General features: G+C 42.6%; 1 protein-coding gene across 1 annotated transcript; it reads left to right on the top strand.

The window, feature by feature from the left end:
- Positions 1-5428: 5428 nt before the first annotated feature.
- SPATA22 (spermatogenesis associated 22) lies at positions 5429-14192 on the top strand. Its single transcript, XM_088658206.1, has 8 exons — positions 5429-5450; positions 5584-5712; positions 8381-8432; positions 8628-8723; positions 9587-9920; positions 11697-11829; positions 13063-13160; positions 13940-14192. Exons 1-8 carry the CDS (start codon positions 5429-5431, stop codon positions 14129-14131), a joined length of 1056 nt encoding a protein of 351 aa, XP_088514332.1. The 3' UTR covers positions 14132-14192.
- Positions 14193-20479: the final 6287 nt, after the last annotated feature.

The raw sequence follows: 20479 nt of genomic DNA, 5'->3' as shown, positions 1-20479 counted from the left end.
TTTCTTAAGCTACGATGGAGCAGTTACACTGTATGTCAAAGTACAATCTGTACTGTCCTTTGCCCTCATTTCCCCAAGGCGGTTAATTAACAAGCCGCCGGAGCCAGTGAATCACAACAGTTGTAAAGAGCTGAAATAACTCGGCGCTTTTGGAACGTGCACAGAGGGTTTCGAGGGTATGCAGTGCCTCTGTGGCGGTGGCCATAAGTATGCCACCATCTACCCTCTGTTAACAGGCCAGAAAGAGACAGCCCAAAACCCCTTTCTTACGAAAAATTGAGGCTAATTTTTTTGATGTTCTGCATGCGGCAGGGTTTGTTCTCAGGGGTGGGTGGGAAACAGCACCATCTTAACAGGAGACACACTAATAATAATAATAATAATAATAATAATAATAATAATAATATATTTATTTATACCCCGCCCATCTGGCTGGGTTTCCCCAGCCACTCTGGGCGGCTTCCAACAGAAATATTAGAATACACTAATTTCTTAAAGATTAAAAGCTTCCCTAAACAGGGCTGCCTTCAGATGTCCTCTAAAAGTCTGGTAGTTATTTTTCTTTTTGACATCTGGTGGGAGGGCGTTCCACAGGGCGGGTGCCACTACCAAGAAGGCCCTCTGCCTGGTTCCCTGTAATTTGGCTTCTCGCAGCGAGGGAACCACCAGAAGGCCCTCAGCACTGGACCTCAGTGTCCGGGCAGAACGATGGAGGTGGACACGCTCCTTCGGGTATACTGGACCGAGGCCGTTTAGGGCTTTAAAGGTCAGCACCAACACTTTGAATTGTGCTTGGGAGCCAATGCAGGTCTTTCAAGACCGGTGTTATGTGGTCTCAGCGGCTGCTCCCAGTCACCAGTCTAGCTGCCGCGTTCTGGATTAATTGTAGTTTCCGGGTCACCTTCAAAGGTAGCCCCACATAGAGCGCATTGCAGGCATCCACTCTGGCGAGACAGTCCGCAGGCAGGTAGGGTCTCAGCCTGCGTACCAGATGGAGCTGATAAACAGCTGCCCTGGATATAGAATTAACCTGCACCTCCATGGACAGCTGTGAGTCCAAAATGACTCCCAGGCTGCGCACCTGGTCCTTCAGGGGCACAGTTAATCCATTCAGGACCAGGGAGTCCCCAACACCCACCCGCCCCCTGTCCCCCCAAAACAGTACTTCTGTCTTGTCAGGATTCAACCTAAATCTGTTAGCCACCATCCAACCTCCAACACAGTGTGTTTCCAAAGACAATTTAGGGCAGATGCCACAGAAACTCCCTTTTCGCTCATAGCATAGGTGGAGGTGAAAATTCAAACTCCCGCTATCCCAACAGGACACAAGGCAATAGAAGCCAGTCCTTTTCTATTATTCCTTTGGATTGTTTTTATAGTGTTCTATGTGCGATGCTGTAAATGTTATTGCACACGGCCCTGATGTTTTGTATGAGGGGGCAGCCTATAAATGATTTTTCGAAATAAATATCAATGAATAAAAAGCAAAAATAGTTTCCTTAAGGAACCCGGGGGCCTCCTGAATATCTGGCATAATGAAAGGGTTCATGGGGGAGCAAATTCTCTATTACACCGGAGTCTTAATTCATTTATAGTTGAGATGAAAAAGGAGGCGGGGGGGGGAATACCTGAAGTATTATATACACAATTATTGTTATTTTTTTAAAAGCTCAGTTGTTGTGGCCATTTTGAAGAAATCAAAAGGACTTCTGGGGAAGGAACATCCTATTAATTGAGAGTTTTCTAGAAAATGTGTCAGTTGTCCAGAAGAAAGGAGATCTTTTGAATGTTTCAGGGGCCACCCACCCTGGTCCTGGGGTGGTCATTTGTTTTAACTGTTCTTAATTTTGAATTTTAAACTGTTGAAACCTGCCCTGGAACCTGCTGGTTAAGGTGGGTGTGGGTGTTAATCAACTTAATTGTCATTATGATCACCGTCATAACTGGGGTGTGTGGTAAAACAAGAGGTGGGGGAAAGGCAGCATAAACAAACAAACAAACAAACAAACAAACAATATGTTATGTAGGGCCGGAATGCTCATAATGGAAGGAGGAGGAACTATATTCCTTCAGCAGAAGAAAAAAACGGGAATTGTGTTGACAACCATCTTGGCTTCTCTGCAACTAGGAGAAAAACAAGTTGGGGGGGGGGGTAAACAACCACACAAAAATCTGATAATATACCAATTATATAAACTGCACATATTAAAAAATGTTCACAGTTGTTAAGATTGGCGGTTCCACTGCTCTGACCTTTTCTCCTCAGGGGCTGAGGGTGGCAGCTCTTGACATCACTATACAAACAGGAGGAAGGAGAAACTCTGCATTTTTCTCCTTATGTTTTTAGTACTTAATACTTTCAGTTCTCCTCCCTCTTTCCCCTGAAGTCCTGCTCTCTCTCCTTTTCCCATTTCCGCTGTTTTCTCTCTGGAATTAAAAGTCAGAATGAGAGAGGTTTCTTTCCTTTCCCTTTCCAAGCCCCCCCCCCCAAAAAAAATCTCACAGGAAAGGAGAAATGCTGAAAGCCTGAAGGAACTCCTGCCCCCCTCACCCCTGACTTCAAAAGTCTTGTGCTAATTCTTAAAAATACTGAGTGCTTTAGAAATACTTGTAAATAAATAAATAGTGGGTTTAGGTGCTATTTCTGTCTTTCTCTCCCTTGTCAGTCTTCTCCCACCCTCACTTTCACCTCATGATAGTGGAGTCAGGCACTTTCCCGCCATTTTCACCTCATGCTTTGGCACTCCATAACTAAGCAATTTAGGCACTTTCCCGCCTTTTTCACCTCGTGCTTTGGCACTTGATAACTAAGCAATTTAGGCACCTTTCCTCCCTTTTCCTCAGGTAACCGGTTCCCTAAATGTATTTAAGCACTTTCTTGCCTTTTGTAACCCCTGTCAGCATTGAAGCTTAAGTGTTTTCCCACCTTTCCCTCCTCATGCTACCTAAAGGATTTAGGCCCTTTCCTGCCTCCTTCTCGTCCCCCTCATTAACCTGATTTTAATCGATGTAGGCAAATTATTTTCTCACTACCTTCCCCTTTCAGCTAGATTTAGGCACTCTTCCCACTATTTTCTCTCATCAGCATTGCACTAATAGATATAGGCACTCGCCTGCCTTTTTCTCCTCTGTCAGGTTTGTGTTTTGGCTTTTTCCTCCACCCACCGCCATTTTTCTTTCACAGAGCCATCAACTCAAGCAAATGGGTTTAGGCACTTTTCTGCCTCCTCCATTAGCCTCTTGCTTGTAGATATAGGCACTTTACGATGCCAGCAACAGATGACCTTTTTATGTTTGCATTTAAGCCTAGTTTTTCCTCGTGATGTTTGATTTCCAGCCAGCCTGATCACCAGTTCTGATTCTGTCCTCACCCCCGCCTTTTAAAATATCATTATTCTTTCTCTTAATGTGTGTTTCTGCTTTTAAAAAAGAGAGACTCTTGTAATTTAGTCCATCCTTTAATTCCCCCTCCTTCCCCTGCAGCTAGAGAGTTGTACACATATGCAAAAATGTGACTTAAACACATACGAGAGAAAGTCAGCAATCTGACATGTTAAAACAAAACTGAGCTTGGTTAAAAACTAGAAATTCCAGGTTGTTTTCCCCATCCCCCTGCGCCCAAAAAAACCCTCTCAATTCCATTGTAAGACATGATTTATAGCTCTTCTCCTATACTTTTATTTTCCCATATACAGCATTGCCAGCCACAGAGGTTATGAAAGCTTGGATGTGTATATTATGACAGGATTATTTTTATTCTGCTTAAACTAGGTAACAGTCTAATCTCATGTCACTCTGTTCTACCTAGGTTTGCATGCTATCCTTTATTTTTAATGGACATTAGTGCATGTGGTTCTCTTCTCATTTTATTATCACAACAACCCTGTGAGGTTGGTTAGGCTGAGAGACAGTAACTGTACTGTTCCTCAGTATTTTCCTCAACAAAATATGTATTTTCCAGTTGCACTTTTTTTAAAAAAAGAAAATGCACAAAAATGGTCACCATAGGGTTGTAGCCAATGTTTGTCTTAAGACCTATTGGAATTCATGACCAAGATTTAGATCCATTAATTTCAATGGGTCTACTATGAAGAAAACTTAGTTATTATTATTTATTGAATTTATATACCGCCCTATACCCAGAGGTCTCAGGGTGGTTGACGGAACAAAAATCAAACTATAAAACCACAAAATATATAATCAAAATAAAAACAACCCAATAACCCAGTGGGTTGGATGCAGCCCATAATATCTACCCGTTGTATTTATCAGTCACCTCATGCAAAAAGCCTCAAGGTGATGCGCAGCCTCATATGAAAAAAACCATTAAGCGCAATTAAAATGACAGTGATTCAATCATGGAGCCAATGTCCTAAACAGACAATCCACCCAGGATGCCAAATCAGCTTTTTCTGTCTATGTGTATGAAGCACTGTGTGCCCTATATATTTTTACACATCTTTAAATGTTTTAAATATGTTTTTCTTTTATTAATAATGGTATCGTTTTCCTTACCGAGGACTTTGCAAATAATAAGCTAACAAATAAACATTTACAATGAATCCTAATGTTACCAGTTTGATCAGTAGAGTATTATCTATGCGGCATACTGGTGGGAACTTTGCTTGTTGTGTGTTTGCATCTAGATCAGGGGCAGGCAACCTAAGGCCCGGGGGCCAGATCCGGCCTAATCGCCTTCTCAATTTGGCCTTCGGACGGTCCGGGAATCGGCGTGTTTTTACATGAGTAGAATGTGTCCTTTTATTTAAAATGCATCTCTGGGTTGTTTGTGGGGCCTGTCTGGTGTTTTTACATGAGTAGAATGTGTCCTTTTTATTTAAAATGCATCTCTGGGTTATTTGTGGGGCATAGGAATTCGTTCAATTTTTTCCTTCAAAATATAGGCCAGCCCTCCACAAGGTCTGAAAAAGTTTGCTGAACCCTGATCTATATATTATATTTTTAAATTTAGTACAATCTTGTTATAAACTACTGTGCTTGAATAATGCACTGCAGTTCTCTTACAAGCAATGCTCACATCACCCCTGGGAAAAGACGAGTGCTCAGTCATTTATCTTTTTGTGTGTGTGTCTAGGTATTGTGGAAGGAGAAATGAAGAGGACTTTAACTGACCATTCAAGCCGCTCTACTGCAGGTATCAATACTGCACTGGTACTGAATTTGAAAATTATTCTGATGACTTGGTGAAATGCCTGTCATGATGGTTCAGGTAGGGGAGCTTTAAAGATCTAGGAGGGTAAGATGTACAGCAAGCATGTGGCCCTAGAGACCTTGCTACCTGGCCCTAGGGACTCTCTCCAGGCCATACCCTCTGTCGTCAAGCCACCCTCCTCACTAGACTGCAACCCCCATTGAGTGTTTGAAATACTGGAAGTACAGTATCTGCGGCCTTCTGTACCATTTCTGCATGCAGGAGGTGGCCTTTGCAGGTGGGGGATAGTTCAAATTCTGCCTCAGAGCAAACTGTTAGCTTGTGTTTGTGTGTGAGAATCAATACAAAGAATGATATGAGAATATTATCATAAAACGATATACATATTGTGTTGTAACTTTGCATTTTAGGCTACTTACCAGTCCCACTGTTCAATCAGAAAAAAAGGAACAGGCAACCACTCACTTCAAACCCACTTAAAAATGAGCTATGTACCAGCAATCCAACTGAAAATGTGGATTATTCTGCCATGCTAGCTGGTAAGTGGAGGACAATATTTTTGTATATATATGGAAAAATTCCTTCCAGTAGCACCTTAGAGACCAACTAAGTTTGTCATTAGTTACAGGTAGGTAGCCATGTTGGTCTGGTGTAGTCGAAACAAAATTTAAAAAATCCTTTCAGTAGCACCTTAGAGACCAACTAAGTTTGTCATTGGTATGAGCTTTCGTGTGCATGCTTTTTGTGCATGCACACGAAAGCTCATACCAATGACAAACTTAGTTGGTCTCTAAGGTGCTGCTGGAAGGATTTTTTATTTTATTTTGTGTGTGTGTGTGTGTGTGTGTGTGGGTTACACAATTATACAACTGAAATATCTGCAGGTTGCAGGACTACTTTCTTGTCTTTACTAATTATGTGGAACGCTGACATTTAAACAGGAGTTCTTGAAACTCTGCCCTTTTTTCTTTCAGTTCATATCATAGGTCCATGTTACAGGAAAGGAGAATTTCAGGCGCACTATTGTAGAAGATATATCTGTCATCTCTAATATGCTTGAAAAGGCTATTGTGCAGAATTTCTGCCAGGATTAATTACTGTAATAATAACAGTTAATCCTATTTTATGCTGGTCAAAGGGGAGGGGGAGCTTTCTTAGCGAAGAAACTTCTACCTCTCAATTGCCTTGTGGTTTCAAAATGCTGCCTTTGGAAAATGGTAATGTACAACAGTGCAACCATAAAATAATTGCTTACCTAGCTTTTCTCAAGGAGTGCATTCAACTTGGATCATTCTACTGACACAGAAATAGGAAACCGATAGATTATACCGACAACTGCTTATAAACAATTATATTAAGAGAGCATAAGTCTGGCTGCGGCTATTAGCCATGTTCAGTCAATGTACCTCCAATTTCCAGATGCTGGGCGGAAACAAAGCAGATGATTGTTAGCTTCATGCCCTTCTTCTGAGCCTCCGGGGATTTTTGAATGGCCACTGATGGAGGCAGCAAGTTGGACTAAATAGATAGGCCCTGACATCTGATCCAGCCAGGCCTTATATCACTGGTGCCCTTTAAATGTTACAGCCTGGAGTGCTGTAGGGAAAGTACCCATGTGATCAACCCAGCCCACATGTCCGCAGGGCTGTCAGCGTTAAGAGGAATGCGGTGAAAGAATCCACGGGGGATTGTTATTTATTTTACTTATTTATTTCCAAGTGGGACCTGCAACAAAATGTTGCATTGTAAAGTTCAGGGTTTCTGGCCAGAAAGGCAGCCCTTTTCTAGGATACTTCATTCCGTTCTTTATTCTGTCAGACCCCTGGGCACTCACTTGTGGGTGCCTCAGGGTTCCGTTCTCTCCCCCATGCTTTTTAATATCTATATGAAACCGCTGGGAGAGATCATCAGGGGGTTTGGGCTGGGTGTTCATCAGTATGCAGATGACACCCAGCTCTACCTCTCTTTTAAATCAGAACCAGTGAAGGTGGTAAATGTCCTGTGTGAGTGCCTGGAGACGGTTGGAGGATGGATGGTGGCTAACGGATTGAGGTTGAATCCTGACAAGACAGAAGTACTATTTTGGGGGGACAGGAGGCGGGCGGGTGTTGGGGACTCCCTGGTCCTGAATGGGGTAACTGTGCCCCTGAAGGACCAGGTGTGCAGCCTGGGAGTCATTTTGGACTCACAGCTGTCCATGGAGGTGCAGGTTAATTCTGTGTCCAGGGCGGGTGTCTACCAGCTCCATCTGGTACGCAGGCTGAGACCCTACCTGCCCACAGGCTGTCTCGCCAGGGTGGTGCATGCTCTGGTTATCTCCCGCTTGGATTACTGCAATGCGCTCTACGTGGGGCTACCTTTGAAGGTGACCCAGAAACTGCAATTAATCCAGAATGTGGCAGCTAGACTGGTGACTGGGAGTGGCCGCCGGGACCACATAATACCGGTCCTGAGAGATCTACATTGGCTCCCAGTACATTTCTGAGCACAATTCAAAGTGTTGGTGTTGACCTTTAAAGCCCAACGACCTCGGTACTGTATACCTGAAGGAGCGACTCCACCCCCATCGTTCAGCCCGGACACTGAGATCCAGTGCCAAGGGCCTTCTGGTGGTTATTGCGAGAAGTGAGGTTACAGGGAACCATAGAATCAGAGTTGGAAGAGACCACAAGGGCCATCTAGTCCAACCCCTGCCAATCAGGAAACACCATCAAGTACTGTTTTAATACTCAATTGGGAGTCGCCCAGAGTGGCTGGGGAGACTCAGCCAGATGGGCAGAGTACAAATAATATATTATTATTATCATTTCTGAGACAGCTTACAATAAATAATTAAGAACATAAACATAGCATATCTATTAAAAAATGACAGTTATGTCTATCCCTAACCTGAAGTAACTTTCCTTGTTAGAAGGGCACTTGAGAGCTCTTATTTTGGGCAGTTATTGTCACAATTCAAAGTTTCATGGGATTCCAGGCACACATGGAGATTCCTGTGAGAGAGGAAAGTGCAATTATCTTCAGTGTTGGAGAACTGGAACTTGAAGCACTACTGGTTCAGGGTGGGCGTGTGGTGGAATCCACAACACTGTGATTATGAGGAGTGTAAAAGCAATTCACATGTATATATTTTTTCAAGCTCACAAACAACATATTACCAATATCATGAACTTGATTTCAATTAACTGTGTTGTTTGACTTTTTAAGATTTCGGATGGGAAATTGCAAAGCCAGAACCAACTCAATTACAGAAAACAATGTATGTATGGAAAAAAGCAACACATCTTAAATATATTAATCCTCCCCACTGCAAGTATATTTTATACAGTTATATTCCTGTAATTATATTTATTTTAAAATTATGGAAACTGATACTGTATGATTACACATATGATTTTTACACGCATCTGTCTCTTCATCATGCATTGTAAGCTCTAAAATTATGTCCTTAAAGCCCAGCAGAGCTTCCTGTTCCACCTTCAGTGTTGAGACACCAAAACACACCAACATCAGCTGTATCGCAAGCAGGAAAGAACTTCAACAACTGGAGGTTGGTTGCATCCCCCAAAGCGTACAACTGTTTCCAGCTGAGGTCATAATATCATTTGACACGAAACTTTGCTTCATTGGGATCCCTGCAGGTGGATTTTGGAGTTAAACCTTTTCATGCTGATGAAACAATTCACTCTGCCTATGCTTCAAGTTCTGCCCTTTGGACATGAACTAGAAATGCAGGGTGGGTGGGGAGGAATTCTGTAAAAATTTAAGGTGCAACAACATGCAGGGGGTTAGACTAGATCACTAGTCTTCAATTGGTGGGTTGGAACCCACTGATGGTTGCAGCCTGAGCCAATGTAGGTTGCAACAGAATAAGAAGAAGAGTTTGGACTTGATATCCCGCCTTTCACTCCCCTTAAGGAGTCTCAAAGTGGCTAACAATCTCCTTTCCCTTCCTCCCCCACAACAAACACTCTGTGAGGTGAGTGAGGCTGAAAGACTTCAGAGAATAATAATAATAATAATAATAATAATAATAATAATAATAATAATAATAATAATAATTTATTATTTATACCCCGCCCATCTGACTAGCCCAAGGTCACCCAACAGTTGCATGCGGAGGAGCGGGGAAGCAAACCCGGTTCACCAGATTACGAGTCCACCATTCTTAACCACTACACAACGCTGGCTCTACCACCATGCAAATATATGAGAAAAGATTAAGTATGGCCAACGGTCAGGGTTGATGGGAGCTGGAATCTAGTATCATCTGGAGGACCCCACATGGGCTCTCCCTGTTCTATGTATTTCTGAGAGGAATTAGAGGAAAGGATTTCAAAATGCTGTTGGGTTTCTAAATGCTTGTATACATATTTTGATATATTCAAGCCATACCAACTATTTTCACTGCAGACTAGAGGAGAAAAACAACACTTGGAAAAGAAACAACTTCCCAGCTTTGGGCAGTGGAACAGACAACAGGAAGGGTTCACAGCTTGACAACAGTCCAGAGTATTTGATGGGGACTGGATCAAAGCAACAGAAATCATCTGGCTATTCACAGGGTAGCAAGGCAGGAGGAGCAGAACAAAGCTATCCAGCCACAGCCCAATGGCCAGCTGGAAGGAACGCAGTGCTGAGGGGCCCACAGGGTCAGAGTACATCGTATACATTTAAACCCAGCCCTTTACAACAAAAAGTTAACGAGAAAAAAGCTGATTGTGCTCAAGATGTCAAAATGGTTCAGGTAACATTATAATACACTTAAAAAAAAGAAAAAAGGCATGTGTGTTCCCCTTCCCACAAAACCTAGGGCTGTTTCCAATGCTAGTCCTACCCAGAGTAGGCCCACAGAAAAGTAATGACCATGACTAACATTGGTCCATTCATTTCAATGGCTCCACACTGAGTAAAACTTTGTTGGATGGGACCTCTAATCTTAAGTAATCTGCAATTTAAATCAGTGGTTGACTTGTAAATTATTTTACATCATCCAATAAAATCAAATTGCTTCCTCAGCTGAATTACCGGTTTCCACCCACCCCACCCACTTTTTTAGCATATTGTATACCTTTTTAAAAGTGGGTTTTAGATTTGAGTATGAGACATAAAACATTTTGCAAGGAGCTACCAAGAAAATTAACCCAAATAGGGTTACACCCATCCACCCAATGCTGCTTGGTTAAGTGATCTGCTCTCATAACTCAGATCAATCACAAAGAGTTAATAAAGAGACTTAACATCAAAGAACACCTGCTGAATAAAGCAGCTAACTTTTTCTGCCATGCAGTTTCACAGAACTCAATGAAAGTTCTTCAAAGGACTCAGCTAGATTGGTAAAGAAAAAGTGATTTACTGTATATGTGTTGTATATGTGATATAACACTGTTCCACCAGATGGTGCTGTGAAGTCCCGTTTTTCCCTACGGGATTTCTCTGTGTAAATTTACAATGCATTTAACTGAAACACAGCTTTTATGTGTCTAGATCCAGTCTAAGAATAAGGGGGTGGGGGAAAACATTCAAGCGCTTCTGAGCATGTTCAAACTGTGAGAATGCGGCTGACTTTGAGCATGGCTGAATGAAAACCATGCAGGCTGCAGGCACAGCATCTTGTTTCGACTTTCTGAGCTAGAGAAGAACTTATGGAGGAAAATGGTGCTCAGTTCATAGTACAGCTGACCATTACATGCTGGACAAATTTCTCTACCAAACCAGGCCTTTTGGATGCATATGAGTTGTTCATCTTGTGCAGGAGTGATTTATTCAGATCATTTCTCACTAAGAGGTCTAGTGGCCCCCACACTAGTCCTTCAAATGGCCCTGGAATGAGTACAGTAAGCCCACAACTTATGCGAGAGTTCGGTTCCTGGGAACTGTATGCAAATGAAAAAACACATAAAGCCAGGAAGGCCCCTTAAGCAACCTGTAAAAAAACCAAACATAAAACCCCCCCAGCACTTACCAGCTCAGACTACCTTCCCCTTGCTCACAGGCTACCTCCACTTGCTCTCTGTGCTTTCGCTTGGCCCTATCTTACTCTCCAACTGTGACAACAGCCGAACACCATAGCTGCCAAGTTTTCCCTTTTCTCACGAGGAAGCCTATTCAGCATAAGGGAATTTCCCTTAAAAAAAGGGAGAACTTGGCAGCTATGCGAACACTCTCCCAGGCTGAGTGCAATGGCTGATGGGATTGCCGATTGTCATTTCCTGCTCTCCAACCTCCTCCTGACATTTTTCTACTCATATTTTGATTTCCCCCATTTTTCCAATTTATTCATTTAAGAAAAGTGAGCGTAAGTTGCAGGCTTACTGTACTTCAAAAATTACTTTGCTCCTCCATTTGAAGTCCATTTTGCATTCTCACTCCCCGCACCCACAGGATCTCAAAAACAAAGTTGCATATGACAGAAAAGCACTTAAAAATATATAATTCCGAGTACTGGAGCATGAACTCACCACTGTGCAAAGGTCTTTAATTGCCTCAAGTTCTCTTTTCGTTTGCCTCCTCTGTGTGAAAGAAAGGGCCAGCGGCGTATCAAGCCAAACTGCAGGAAAAAGACAATTCTCTCAGAATTATATCTGTCGTCATTGAAAGTATGAAACACTGGAGTCAGTATACGAATAAAGTGCCACTGTTATTTGAGGTCTTGGGTAAGTACAATAGTGTATTGTTTTTTTCTACACAGAATGCTGGTGCCACGATGCAAACACAGACAATATCTATCTATCTATCTATCTATCTATCTATCTATCTATCTATCTATCTATCTATCTATCTATCTAATCTATCTATTTCAGACAACAGCATCAGCTGCCTGAGACCCAGCACCCTAAGCAAGGCACGTTGCTGACACTTATCTTGCTACCAACATGCTTTGCATATTTTTTTCTCAGCCTGGTGCTCCCAGCAGACCCAGGAGCTGGGCTAAGGCATTATTTTCCTTTGCTGCAATGCCTCAGAGCAGGGGTGGGAAACCTTTTAACTCCCGAGGGCCTCTCATTCCCTTCTGGATAAGCTTTCAGGGGCCACATGCCAGTGGTAGAGGCAAAAGTGAGCAGAGCAACAGTTATAAATTTTACCTCGGTTCTGTAGGCTAATACTGTATCAGCACATACTCAGACACGCCACTCTCTAGCCTCCATCCAGTCACCCAGATTGTCTGGGGCAACCCAGCTAGATGGGGTGGGGTATAAATAATAAAATCATCAGCGTCAGCATCCAGGCGAGTAAAGAGGCATTATCGGAGTTCAAGGACACATTTCCAGCTGGGCAAGGAGGGTACAAAGCAGGGCTGGTGAAGGACATGGTCTGGGGAGAAGGGGTCTGGCCTAGGAGGTTCCCCACCCCTGGCTCAGAGGAACACTGCTTTGGTGCAAGTGTAAACAATGGCTAGATCCAGCTGCCCAGTGCTGCTTGGGGCACTGCAAGTGCCCTCTACTCCCTGTCACCGCTGCCAGCAAACTGAACGAGAGGGCACTTTGCATAGGTCTACCTCAGATCTGAGAATCGCGTCTAGATCCTGTGTGAAAGCATACAACCTTCCAGCTCTCCAATTCTATGACACATTACCTGATCTCACAGGGCTGGCTCTAACATTAGACAGAGTGAGGAAGCTGCCTCAAGTGGCAGATGCTGGGATGGGTGGGTACAGAGAACAGGAGCAAAGTGTTGGAGGACAGAGCTGTGGATGCCACACAGCCTGATCTGAGCCACTTGAGCTAGCCCATAGAATTCAAATTGTAGTACAATAGAAGAATAGATTGTCATCCCACTTCCATCTTTGTACAAAATCAACCAAGCAGACCTTTAAAAAAAGCCGTTTATGTTATCTCAGGACACCATGGGATACAATTGTTAGTGTAAATCCTGCTCTATATATTTAGGCGTCCTGGATTCTGCAGTCACCCCTGGGCAGTATGGGGCCAAGACTTTCCTGTTGAGAGACGGGAAGGAGAGCGTGTCATGTGTATTCTATGAGATTGTAAGTGTTTCCCATGTTTATTCAAGCGTGTACTACATGTGCTGCAGAAGCCACCACTTCTATTGCAATAAACACCTGTGCACCATTGATACAAGTAGAGGGATTGATACAAGTAGAGGATGATCAGTCAGGGAGCTTCACAGGTTCCCTGAGTGTTCATCCTGTTTCTAGCTCCATAAGCTCTTTCACAAGTCATTATACATGCCAAATGCATACTCATGGAAAATGTGGTCAGTCCTAAAAATTTCACTGATATACAAAGTAGCGTATAAAAATATTTTCAAAACAAGTATTATTTCTGTAGAGTATTCCAGTTTATTTTGACAGCGGAACATTTAACACCTATGTAAACCACTTAGTGGTTACGGGTGATCAAGCAATATATAAATCCTGTTAAATAAAACAAACACCTTACCTTGACATTTACCAGTCTTACCATTGCAACTGTAATTCTCTATAAGCCATTTTTTAAATAATAATAAAAATTGAAACAACTTTGTTGATGTTAGATTGTGGGAAAGAAGCATGAAACTGTTGTTTAACTACAACAAAAAGGAGAATTCCAATGTTACTGTTACTTTAAAGCAAGGATAGCAATGTGGTGCCCTCCTGATGCCACTGGGCTCCAGCTCCCATCATTCCTGACCATTGGCCATGCTGGCTGTTTGCACCGATGGGGAATGGAGTCTACAAGCATCTGGAAGGCCCCATGTTGGCTCCTTTTGTACATGCTTAGTATTTCATGCTAAGGGTTACCTCTTATTCTTCTTGCATAACAGGACCGGGAGCTGCCAAGGTTAATCAGAGGTCGAGTCCACAGATGCATGGGAAACTATGACACAAAGCGCAAAGTCTTCAAATGCGTCTCCGTCAGACCTGCAACGGTTCCGGAGCAACAAACTTTCCAGAATTCTGTCAAAATTGCAGACGCTGAGATGAGCAAATGTGTCAAAACAAGCAACGAAGTTTAACTTACACACATATACTAGGAATCACAATATGGGCATAATGTGAAATATTTGTTAAAGTTCATATTTTCAGCACCGATATGAAAGCATCACCATAACATGTTACCTAAAATAAAGTAGTTCTGGTTTACTTCCATTACGCTTTTTAGTCTGGGTTGCTTATTTAGGATTTCCTGCAATCCCAACAGCTCAAATCACAAGGGCCATACTCAGCGGATAGAGAACTTGCTGTTCTTCTGTTGAGGCCTCAGATCAGGGATTTCATGTAGGACAGGGATAGCCAACTTGGTGCCCTCCAGATGTCCCTGGACATCAGCATGGCCAGCCGCCAGTATTGATGGGTGTTGGTGCCCAGTAATATCTGAAGGGCATCACGTTGGTTATCCCTGATGGAGCACATCCTCTCCCAAAGTTTTGGAGGCTAGACAGTGACTGATCACTACCCTATTTGCCTAATGTATTCTAAAAGGCAGCACTCTGCAATATAAAACAGTGCTTACCTATTTTAGCCAAGATGCAGCTACAAAGAAAAGCCCAGCAGATAGGTTCTAAATAGGGACAACCAACAAATGACTTAGGTGGTATCATTTAAGGAAATGCAATGGAGCCTCGCAGAGAGGCTACATGGCCTCAGTTTAAAAAACAACACATTTTCAGTTCATATTTACTTATTTGATTCCGATTATTTATATATGGTACCATCCTTTGCCCAAGCCACAGGGTGGTTTTCAACAAACCAAATAGGGGAGAGGATCTATTAAAGTATAGTGCAATTCTTAAGAAACACATCGCAACAAATCAGGGAGCTCGGCTGGAGTCAGGAGTGTTGCTAGGTGAGCTTAAAAGGACATGAGGCACACCTTCATGTGACACAAATGTGCATAAAATTTGCACCTGTTGTGAATGGCTAGGATCTCATAAATTATTTTGCAGTGTGCCCAGTCACCCTGTATGGTTGTTGTTGTTTTTTAAAGGGTAGGGTTATGGAGCTCAGTTCAGAAAGTCTGAGGCTCTGGCTGCCTGCTCCACCCCCTAACAACTCCCCTGCTTGCAGTCTAAAGATCATACTCATCAAGTTTGTCTACTTTGCATGCACACCATATATTTTAAACACACAGCTTCCCCCAAAGGATCATTGGAACTGTAGCGTACCCCTCACAGAGCTACAGCTCTCAGCACCCTTAAGAAACTACAGTCCCCAGCATTCTTAAGGAGAAGCTGTGTGCTTGAAATGTGATTTAAATCTGTGGTGTGTACGCAACCAGAGACTCAGGAAGGCAAACACCTCATAAGAAAGAACAAGGTATAAAATCTCATAAAGCTGCTGAAAGCTGAAAGAACCTTAAAAGCACATTTAAAATATACTGTAATCTTCTTGTTGGCATCCATCTAGGCACCTCCAGGGGTGAAGTTAAGCCACTGTGTTAACAGTACCTAAGTGATGTCCCTGGGGCGCAAGCCTGGGCAGTGTGTCCTGGGCTGCCCAGATGTCAAGACCCGCCTTTCGGCCTCGCTGATGTGGTCCGAGGAAAGCAGAACCATTGTGTACATCTAACTTTACCACTAAAACTGATCTTACTTTTAGAGGCTGAAATGTCAGAGGCACTCAGGGAGCTGAGGACTGCTGAGAATGCGAAAGTATTCCCTCTCGGAGGCTCAGGTGTGTATGCCTGCACGTGTTACTAAGGAATATCACAAAGGGCTGCCAAGGGAATATCAGCACCCAATGGAATAAGATGCAGAATGACAAGAAAACTTCTTCACATCTCCCTGACTTTTTTTTTATAAAAAAAACCTGCACAATTTGGTCTCCTAAGCGCCAGTTACCGAGGATAATGGAATTAAAGAAAACTTTCCCACTTTCCCGCACTTGCAACGTTTATGACCATTTCATTCAGAGTAACTGTAGCAGAAACAAAGAACTGATTTTGCTATTATCTCAAATGGATTAGAAGTAATAACAGAATCGATACTAATTCAAAACTATTGCCCTTTTGCATTTTCAGTGCCGTTGTTCTAAAAAATCTGAGTAGGCATCTTTTAAAAAGATTCAAAATCTATTTCATGCTAAGAAAACAAAATGCTTTAAAAATTGACTTTAAGCACTAATCAGAGCAAGTTATTTAGAGTCAAATCCTCAGCTGCCTGTAACACTTGGTGGAAACCTATCTCAATGTGTGCAATTTTTTAAAGATTCGTTTTAAACGCTAGTGACCATGTTAGATAATGTTAAAGGCTTTATTAAAACAAAAAGAAATGCAGCCACATGGACTTGCACGGATCTGAGGAGTGGCCTGGGATCTGGGGCCGTTTTCCTATCTGCTGGAGAAAAGAAAAGGCATGAAGACCCTGATTTGTTTTTTTCCCTCCTTGCAGAGAAAAGCAATGCTTGGGGGTGCCTGACTAATATTAATAGAGAGTTCTTCGAGGAAATTAAAATGGGGGCTCATAAAGCCAGCTACTCAGTGAGAAGGGCACAGGGCAAGTATCAGCACTGGTGGGCTCTCCTGGATGCCAGCTGTTGGTTCCAGGTTTGCATGTTCCCTATGACAGAGCTGGAGTCCTTACCTGGCTGTACATGTTCTGAATATCAGTTCCTCATTGCACAGGCTTGAGGGTTTTTTGTGCTCACAGAACTACAGTTCCCAGGATTCTTGGGGGGAAACGATGTTAATCTTTAAAGATGCGACTGTCAGATTCCTTTGTTTCTGGCTGTGTACACACTGCACATTTAAAGCACACAGCTTCTCCCAAAGAATCCTGGGAACTGTAGTTCCATTACGGGTAATGGGAACTGTAGCTTTGCGAGGGGTAAACTGGGAAGCCAGTGTCTTTATAAAGAGTGCACACTGGATGGAGGCTTCCATAAATGCTCCATTGCCATTTTCTCCCATCCCATCCACTCCTCCTCATTTAACAGAGCATGTAAGGTTTTGCAGAAATGAAAGCAACCCCTACTGACAGCATGTATCGCTTTATTATAATAATACAGTGTTGGCAAATCAGAAAATTTCACATTTCAAATCATTGGAAGCATTTTTATTCCACAAGTCAAATACAGCCAGGGTGGGTGGGAAGGTAATAGTCTAAAAAAAGGAGGCACCTGGACAAAAATACAAGGAACCACAGTAATGGAAAATACAGTTTTTAGTTACACATAAAAATTATATTTTTATATTTTTATATATTTATATACATATTTAGAATAAAACTTGAACTTGAACCAGTATTTTTAAAAAAGAAAAGAAAAAGGAAATTGGGAAGCTATTATGCACAATTTAATTTACAAACCGTACTTGTTTGTAATTTCTCAGCACTAGTGTAAGTATTGATATTTATTTTCCCAAGGGCAACTTTACAATAATATATCCTTGTCTGTTTTGGATTCAGTCAATGAATGATTGCATTTGAATGTCACAATAAACCACATCACAATAAACCATGGTTTATGGAGAAAAGTCTAGCCTTCATGCACTCCCTTTTCATCTTCCTCTAAGTGTGACCACAAGGAGGAGCTCAGAAGTGTTCAACTCTCACTTCTAATTAACCACAGCTTGCCATGCTATCCAATCTTAGCTATGGTTTGTTTGAAACAAGCCAACCTCAAACCATCCTTTATTAAGCTGGCTTGTTTAAAGAAACCGTCATTGATATCCATCTTCCTTGTGGCTTCACCAACATGGAGGCTAGGATTCTTCTTGAAGTGATAAACGATAGTCTATCGAGATGGTCAAATGCAGCCATTGTAATTATGCACAGCTTTGCACTATGAATCTCTGAGGGTGTATTGCGTCCACCAAACAACCATGAGGGCCAAACCACACCTCCATATTTCTCAGTGTACTTGCCTATTATTAGTGTTTTAGACTAAGGTGCTGCCTTTGGGCAGAACGTGATTAACCCGCGTCATAAAACAAGTTAACTAGAATCAGGCAACAACTTGTATGTCTAAACAAGCCATCAACGGGATGAGTTGCCAAAGTCAAGGTCTGGCAAAGCCAACTGAAAACACAACACACCTCGGTGGAGAAAGCTCAGGTCTCAAAGCAGAGCCATTAAACTTCTGATGAAATTTCTGACAGCTGAATACATACTGCAGTTGTTAAAATCTGAGGCATGCTGCATTTTTATACATGGAAAGGTTTGTCTTTGAGAATTACCCATGGTCTTGGAAGCACACGCCCACCTGTATTTCTGTGTAATTCATTAAGACTTGACTCTAGCTTTGAAGGGGATGCCAGAATCGCAGCCTCCGATTGCTTCTCTCCTACGATTCTGCTCTTCCCAGGAGAAATGTGTGTCATCTGAATTTCCTGCAATGACTTGGATCACCCCTGATGTAACGCCGGAGGAACAGAGAAAGCTGCCTGCTACCAAATCAGACCAGCAGCGGATCCAGCTCAGTGTTGTCTGCACTGTTTGGCAGCGTCTCTCCAGGGGTTCAGAGGGCGGGGGGGGGGGGATTTTATTCCAAATCCTACCTGCAGTTGCTATAGGGATTGGACATGGGGCATCCTGCAAGCAACTTAGATGCTCCAACACAGAGCTATGCCCCTTTGCTCCAGTGCATTGCGGGAAATGTAAAAGGGCAGCTATACCTGTGCTACACCAGGAAAGATCCATGCCACCTGGGTCTTCGTTGGGGGTGCTGCTGGGATCCTGGCACTTGGCCAAAGATCCTGGGAGCTGGGACAGAGGTACAGCAGGGAGCCTCCTCTGAGGGAGACCCACCTGTAGTGCATCTGTCCATTGCTGAATGCTCTGAATTGCTCCTGCTGTGGAAATTTTGCAAACGTACCTCACAGCAACAGCGGGCCGGTACAAGGTGGCAATGCCTTTGGAGACATGATCTGCAGAGAAGCCTGTCTGGAAAGGAACCTCTGCATCCAAGCTAATATTTCCGCAGCAAGAAGACTGTACCAGCCAACTGATTACGTTCACCTTTTTACAAGTGTAATGAAGGTTGTTTTTTTTAAAAAAGAATCTTATCCACCAGTTTTCCCCCCAACCTGAAACGCCAGGTTTCTAAGGACTATCTCTCCAACTGAAAAATGGCTATTCCCTGTGTTTCAAGTTGCATTAACAAACAGTACTTTTAAATTGCATTTAAAATGATACAAAAACGGAAGCATTGTTCAATTCTTTTCTGATATACATTTCAAGGGGGGGAGGGCAGAACGACGACGTTTGACATCATTAACTATGCTGGGGCTCTAGAAACCAGCTTTTAAATATGAAATTGTGTTTTGGCTACAAGAAAATTTGTACAGATCCTTTAAAAAAAATGACAAAACAAAAACACAAAACCCACACTAAAAGAGTCAGCGGAGGGCACAAAAAAACCCTACTTGGGGCTCAATTTAAGGTCCAGTTTCTGCAAAAAGGACACTCCCCCCCCCCTTGTGCATCCCGGCAAATCACTTTCCTAGTGAAACGCTTAAGCAAAGAGTTGTAAACATTACACAAAACTGATGTTTTTGAAAAACACGCAAACCACACAGAGAAATACAATTTTTACGACATTGTACAACACTGGCTGATGAACATTTTGATTCGATGGTCAATACTGATCTCATTCTGTACACTCGTCCTATTGTTAAAAGGCACAGGTTGGTTAGCACAGGAAAGGAAAGATGGCAACTTTCCACTTTTCACCCTCCCCCTGTCTCTCACGATAGAGGTTAAGAATTTCATTTCTACCTCTTAGTTGCTTCTTTTATACTCCTTACCTCATTAAACATTTACGAGAAAATGTCCAAACTACTTTGTCTAGAGAATCAGGCAGCACTACAAAAAAAGGGGGGGGATGCCTGTGTTAAATCCAGAAACTCTGGGCTATCTCTTAAGTGGTCCTCCTAGTGCTGTTGCTCAAGGCAGGAGGCGTCTCCTCATGAATGGGGAGCAGTTTTTGCCAATTTCCCCCTCCACCTGCAGACCCCGGCTTCCTTCCCCCCGAAAGGCAGTGGTTTGTTTTTTTTCTGGGAGCACTCAAGGGTACGCAGTAACGACGCCTCTTTTTTTTTTCTAGAAGAAAAGCACAAATTAAAAGTGTGGCATTTACTGTAATAATTTCATGGTGAGTACCAGCACCGGTTTTTCTAGTAGAAAAGCACTGCAGATGGAGATAAGAAAATCAGGCAATTTTGGTTTCTCATTTTTCCAATATTAAGTTCACTTCTCCAATTTTCCACATCAGTCTGAGGGGGAAATGGGGGTGGGGACTCTCTCCAGCATTCTAATGCAAATTTCCCCTAATATACACATTTTTATATGAAATATTTGCATTTTTGCACAGCATTTTTGCACAACATGATGCTGTTTTACATGTCTTTTGACCCATACATGCAGTTT

Source organism: Zootoca vivipara, chromosome 14 (genome assembly GCF_965207765.1).
Source record: "Zootoca vivipara chromosome 14, rZooViv2.hap1.1, whole genome shotgun sequence".
NCBI lineage: Eukaryota > Metazoa > Chordata > Lepidosauria > Squamata > Lacertidae > Zootoca > Zootoca vivipara.
Note: the sequence above shows the minus strand (reverse complement) of the source record. Positions and strands in the feature narration are given on the sequence as shown.

Bases quoted from the DNA above. Each gene is read 5' to 3' on its own strand.
- SPATA22 (XM_088658206.1), top strand. From the start codon at position 5,429: ATGCAGGAGGTGGCCTTTGCAG. The intron at 5,451-5,583 runs GTGGGGGATAGT...TTTGCATTTTAG, and splicing joins GCAGGAGGTGGCCTTTGCAG to GCTACTTACCAGTCCCACTG. The intron at 8,724-9,586 runs GTTGGTTGCATC...TTTTCACTGCAG, and splicing joins AAGAACTTCAACAACTGGAG to ACTAGAGGAGAAAAACAACA.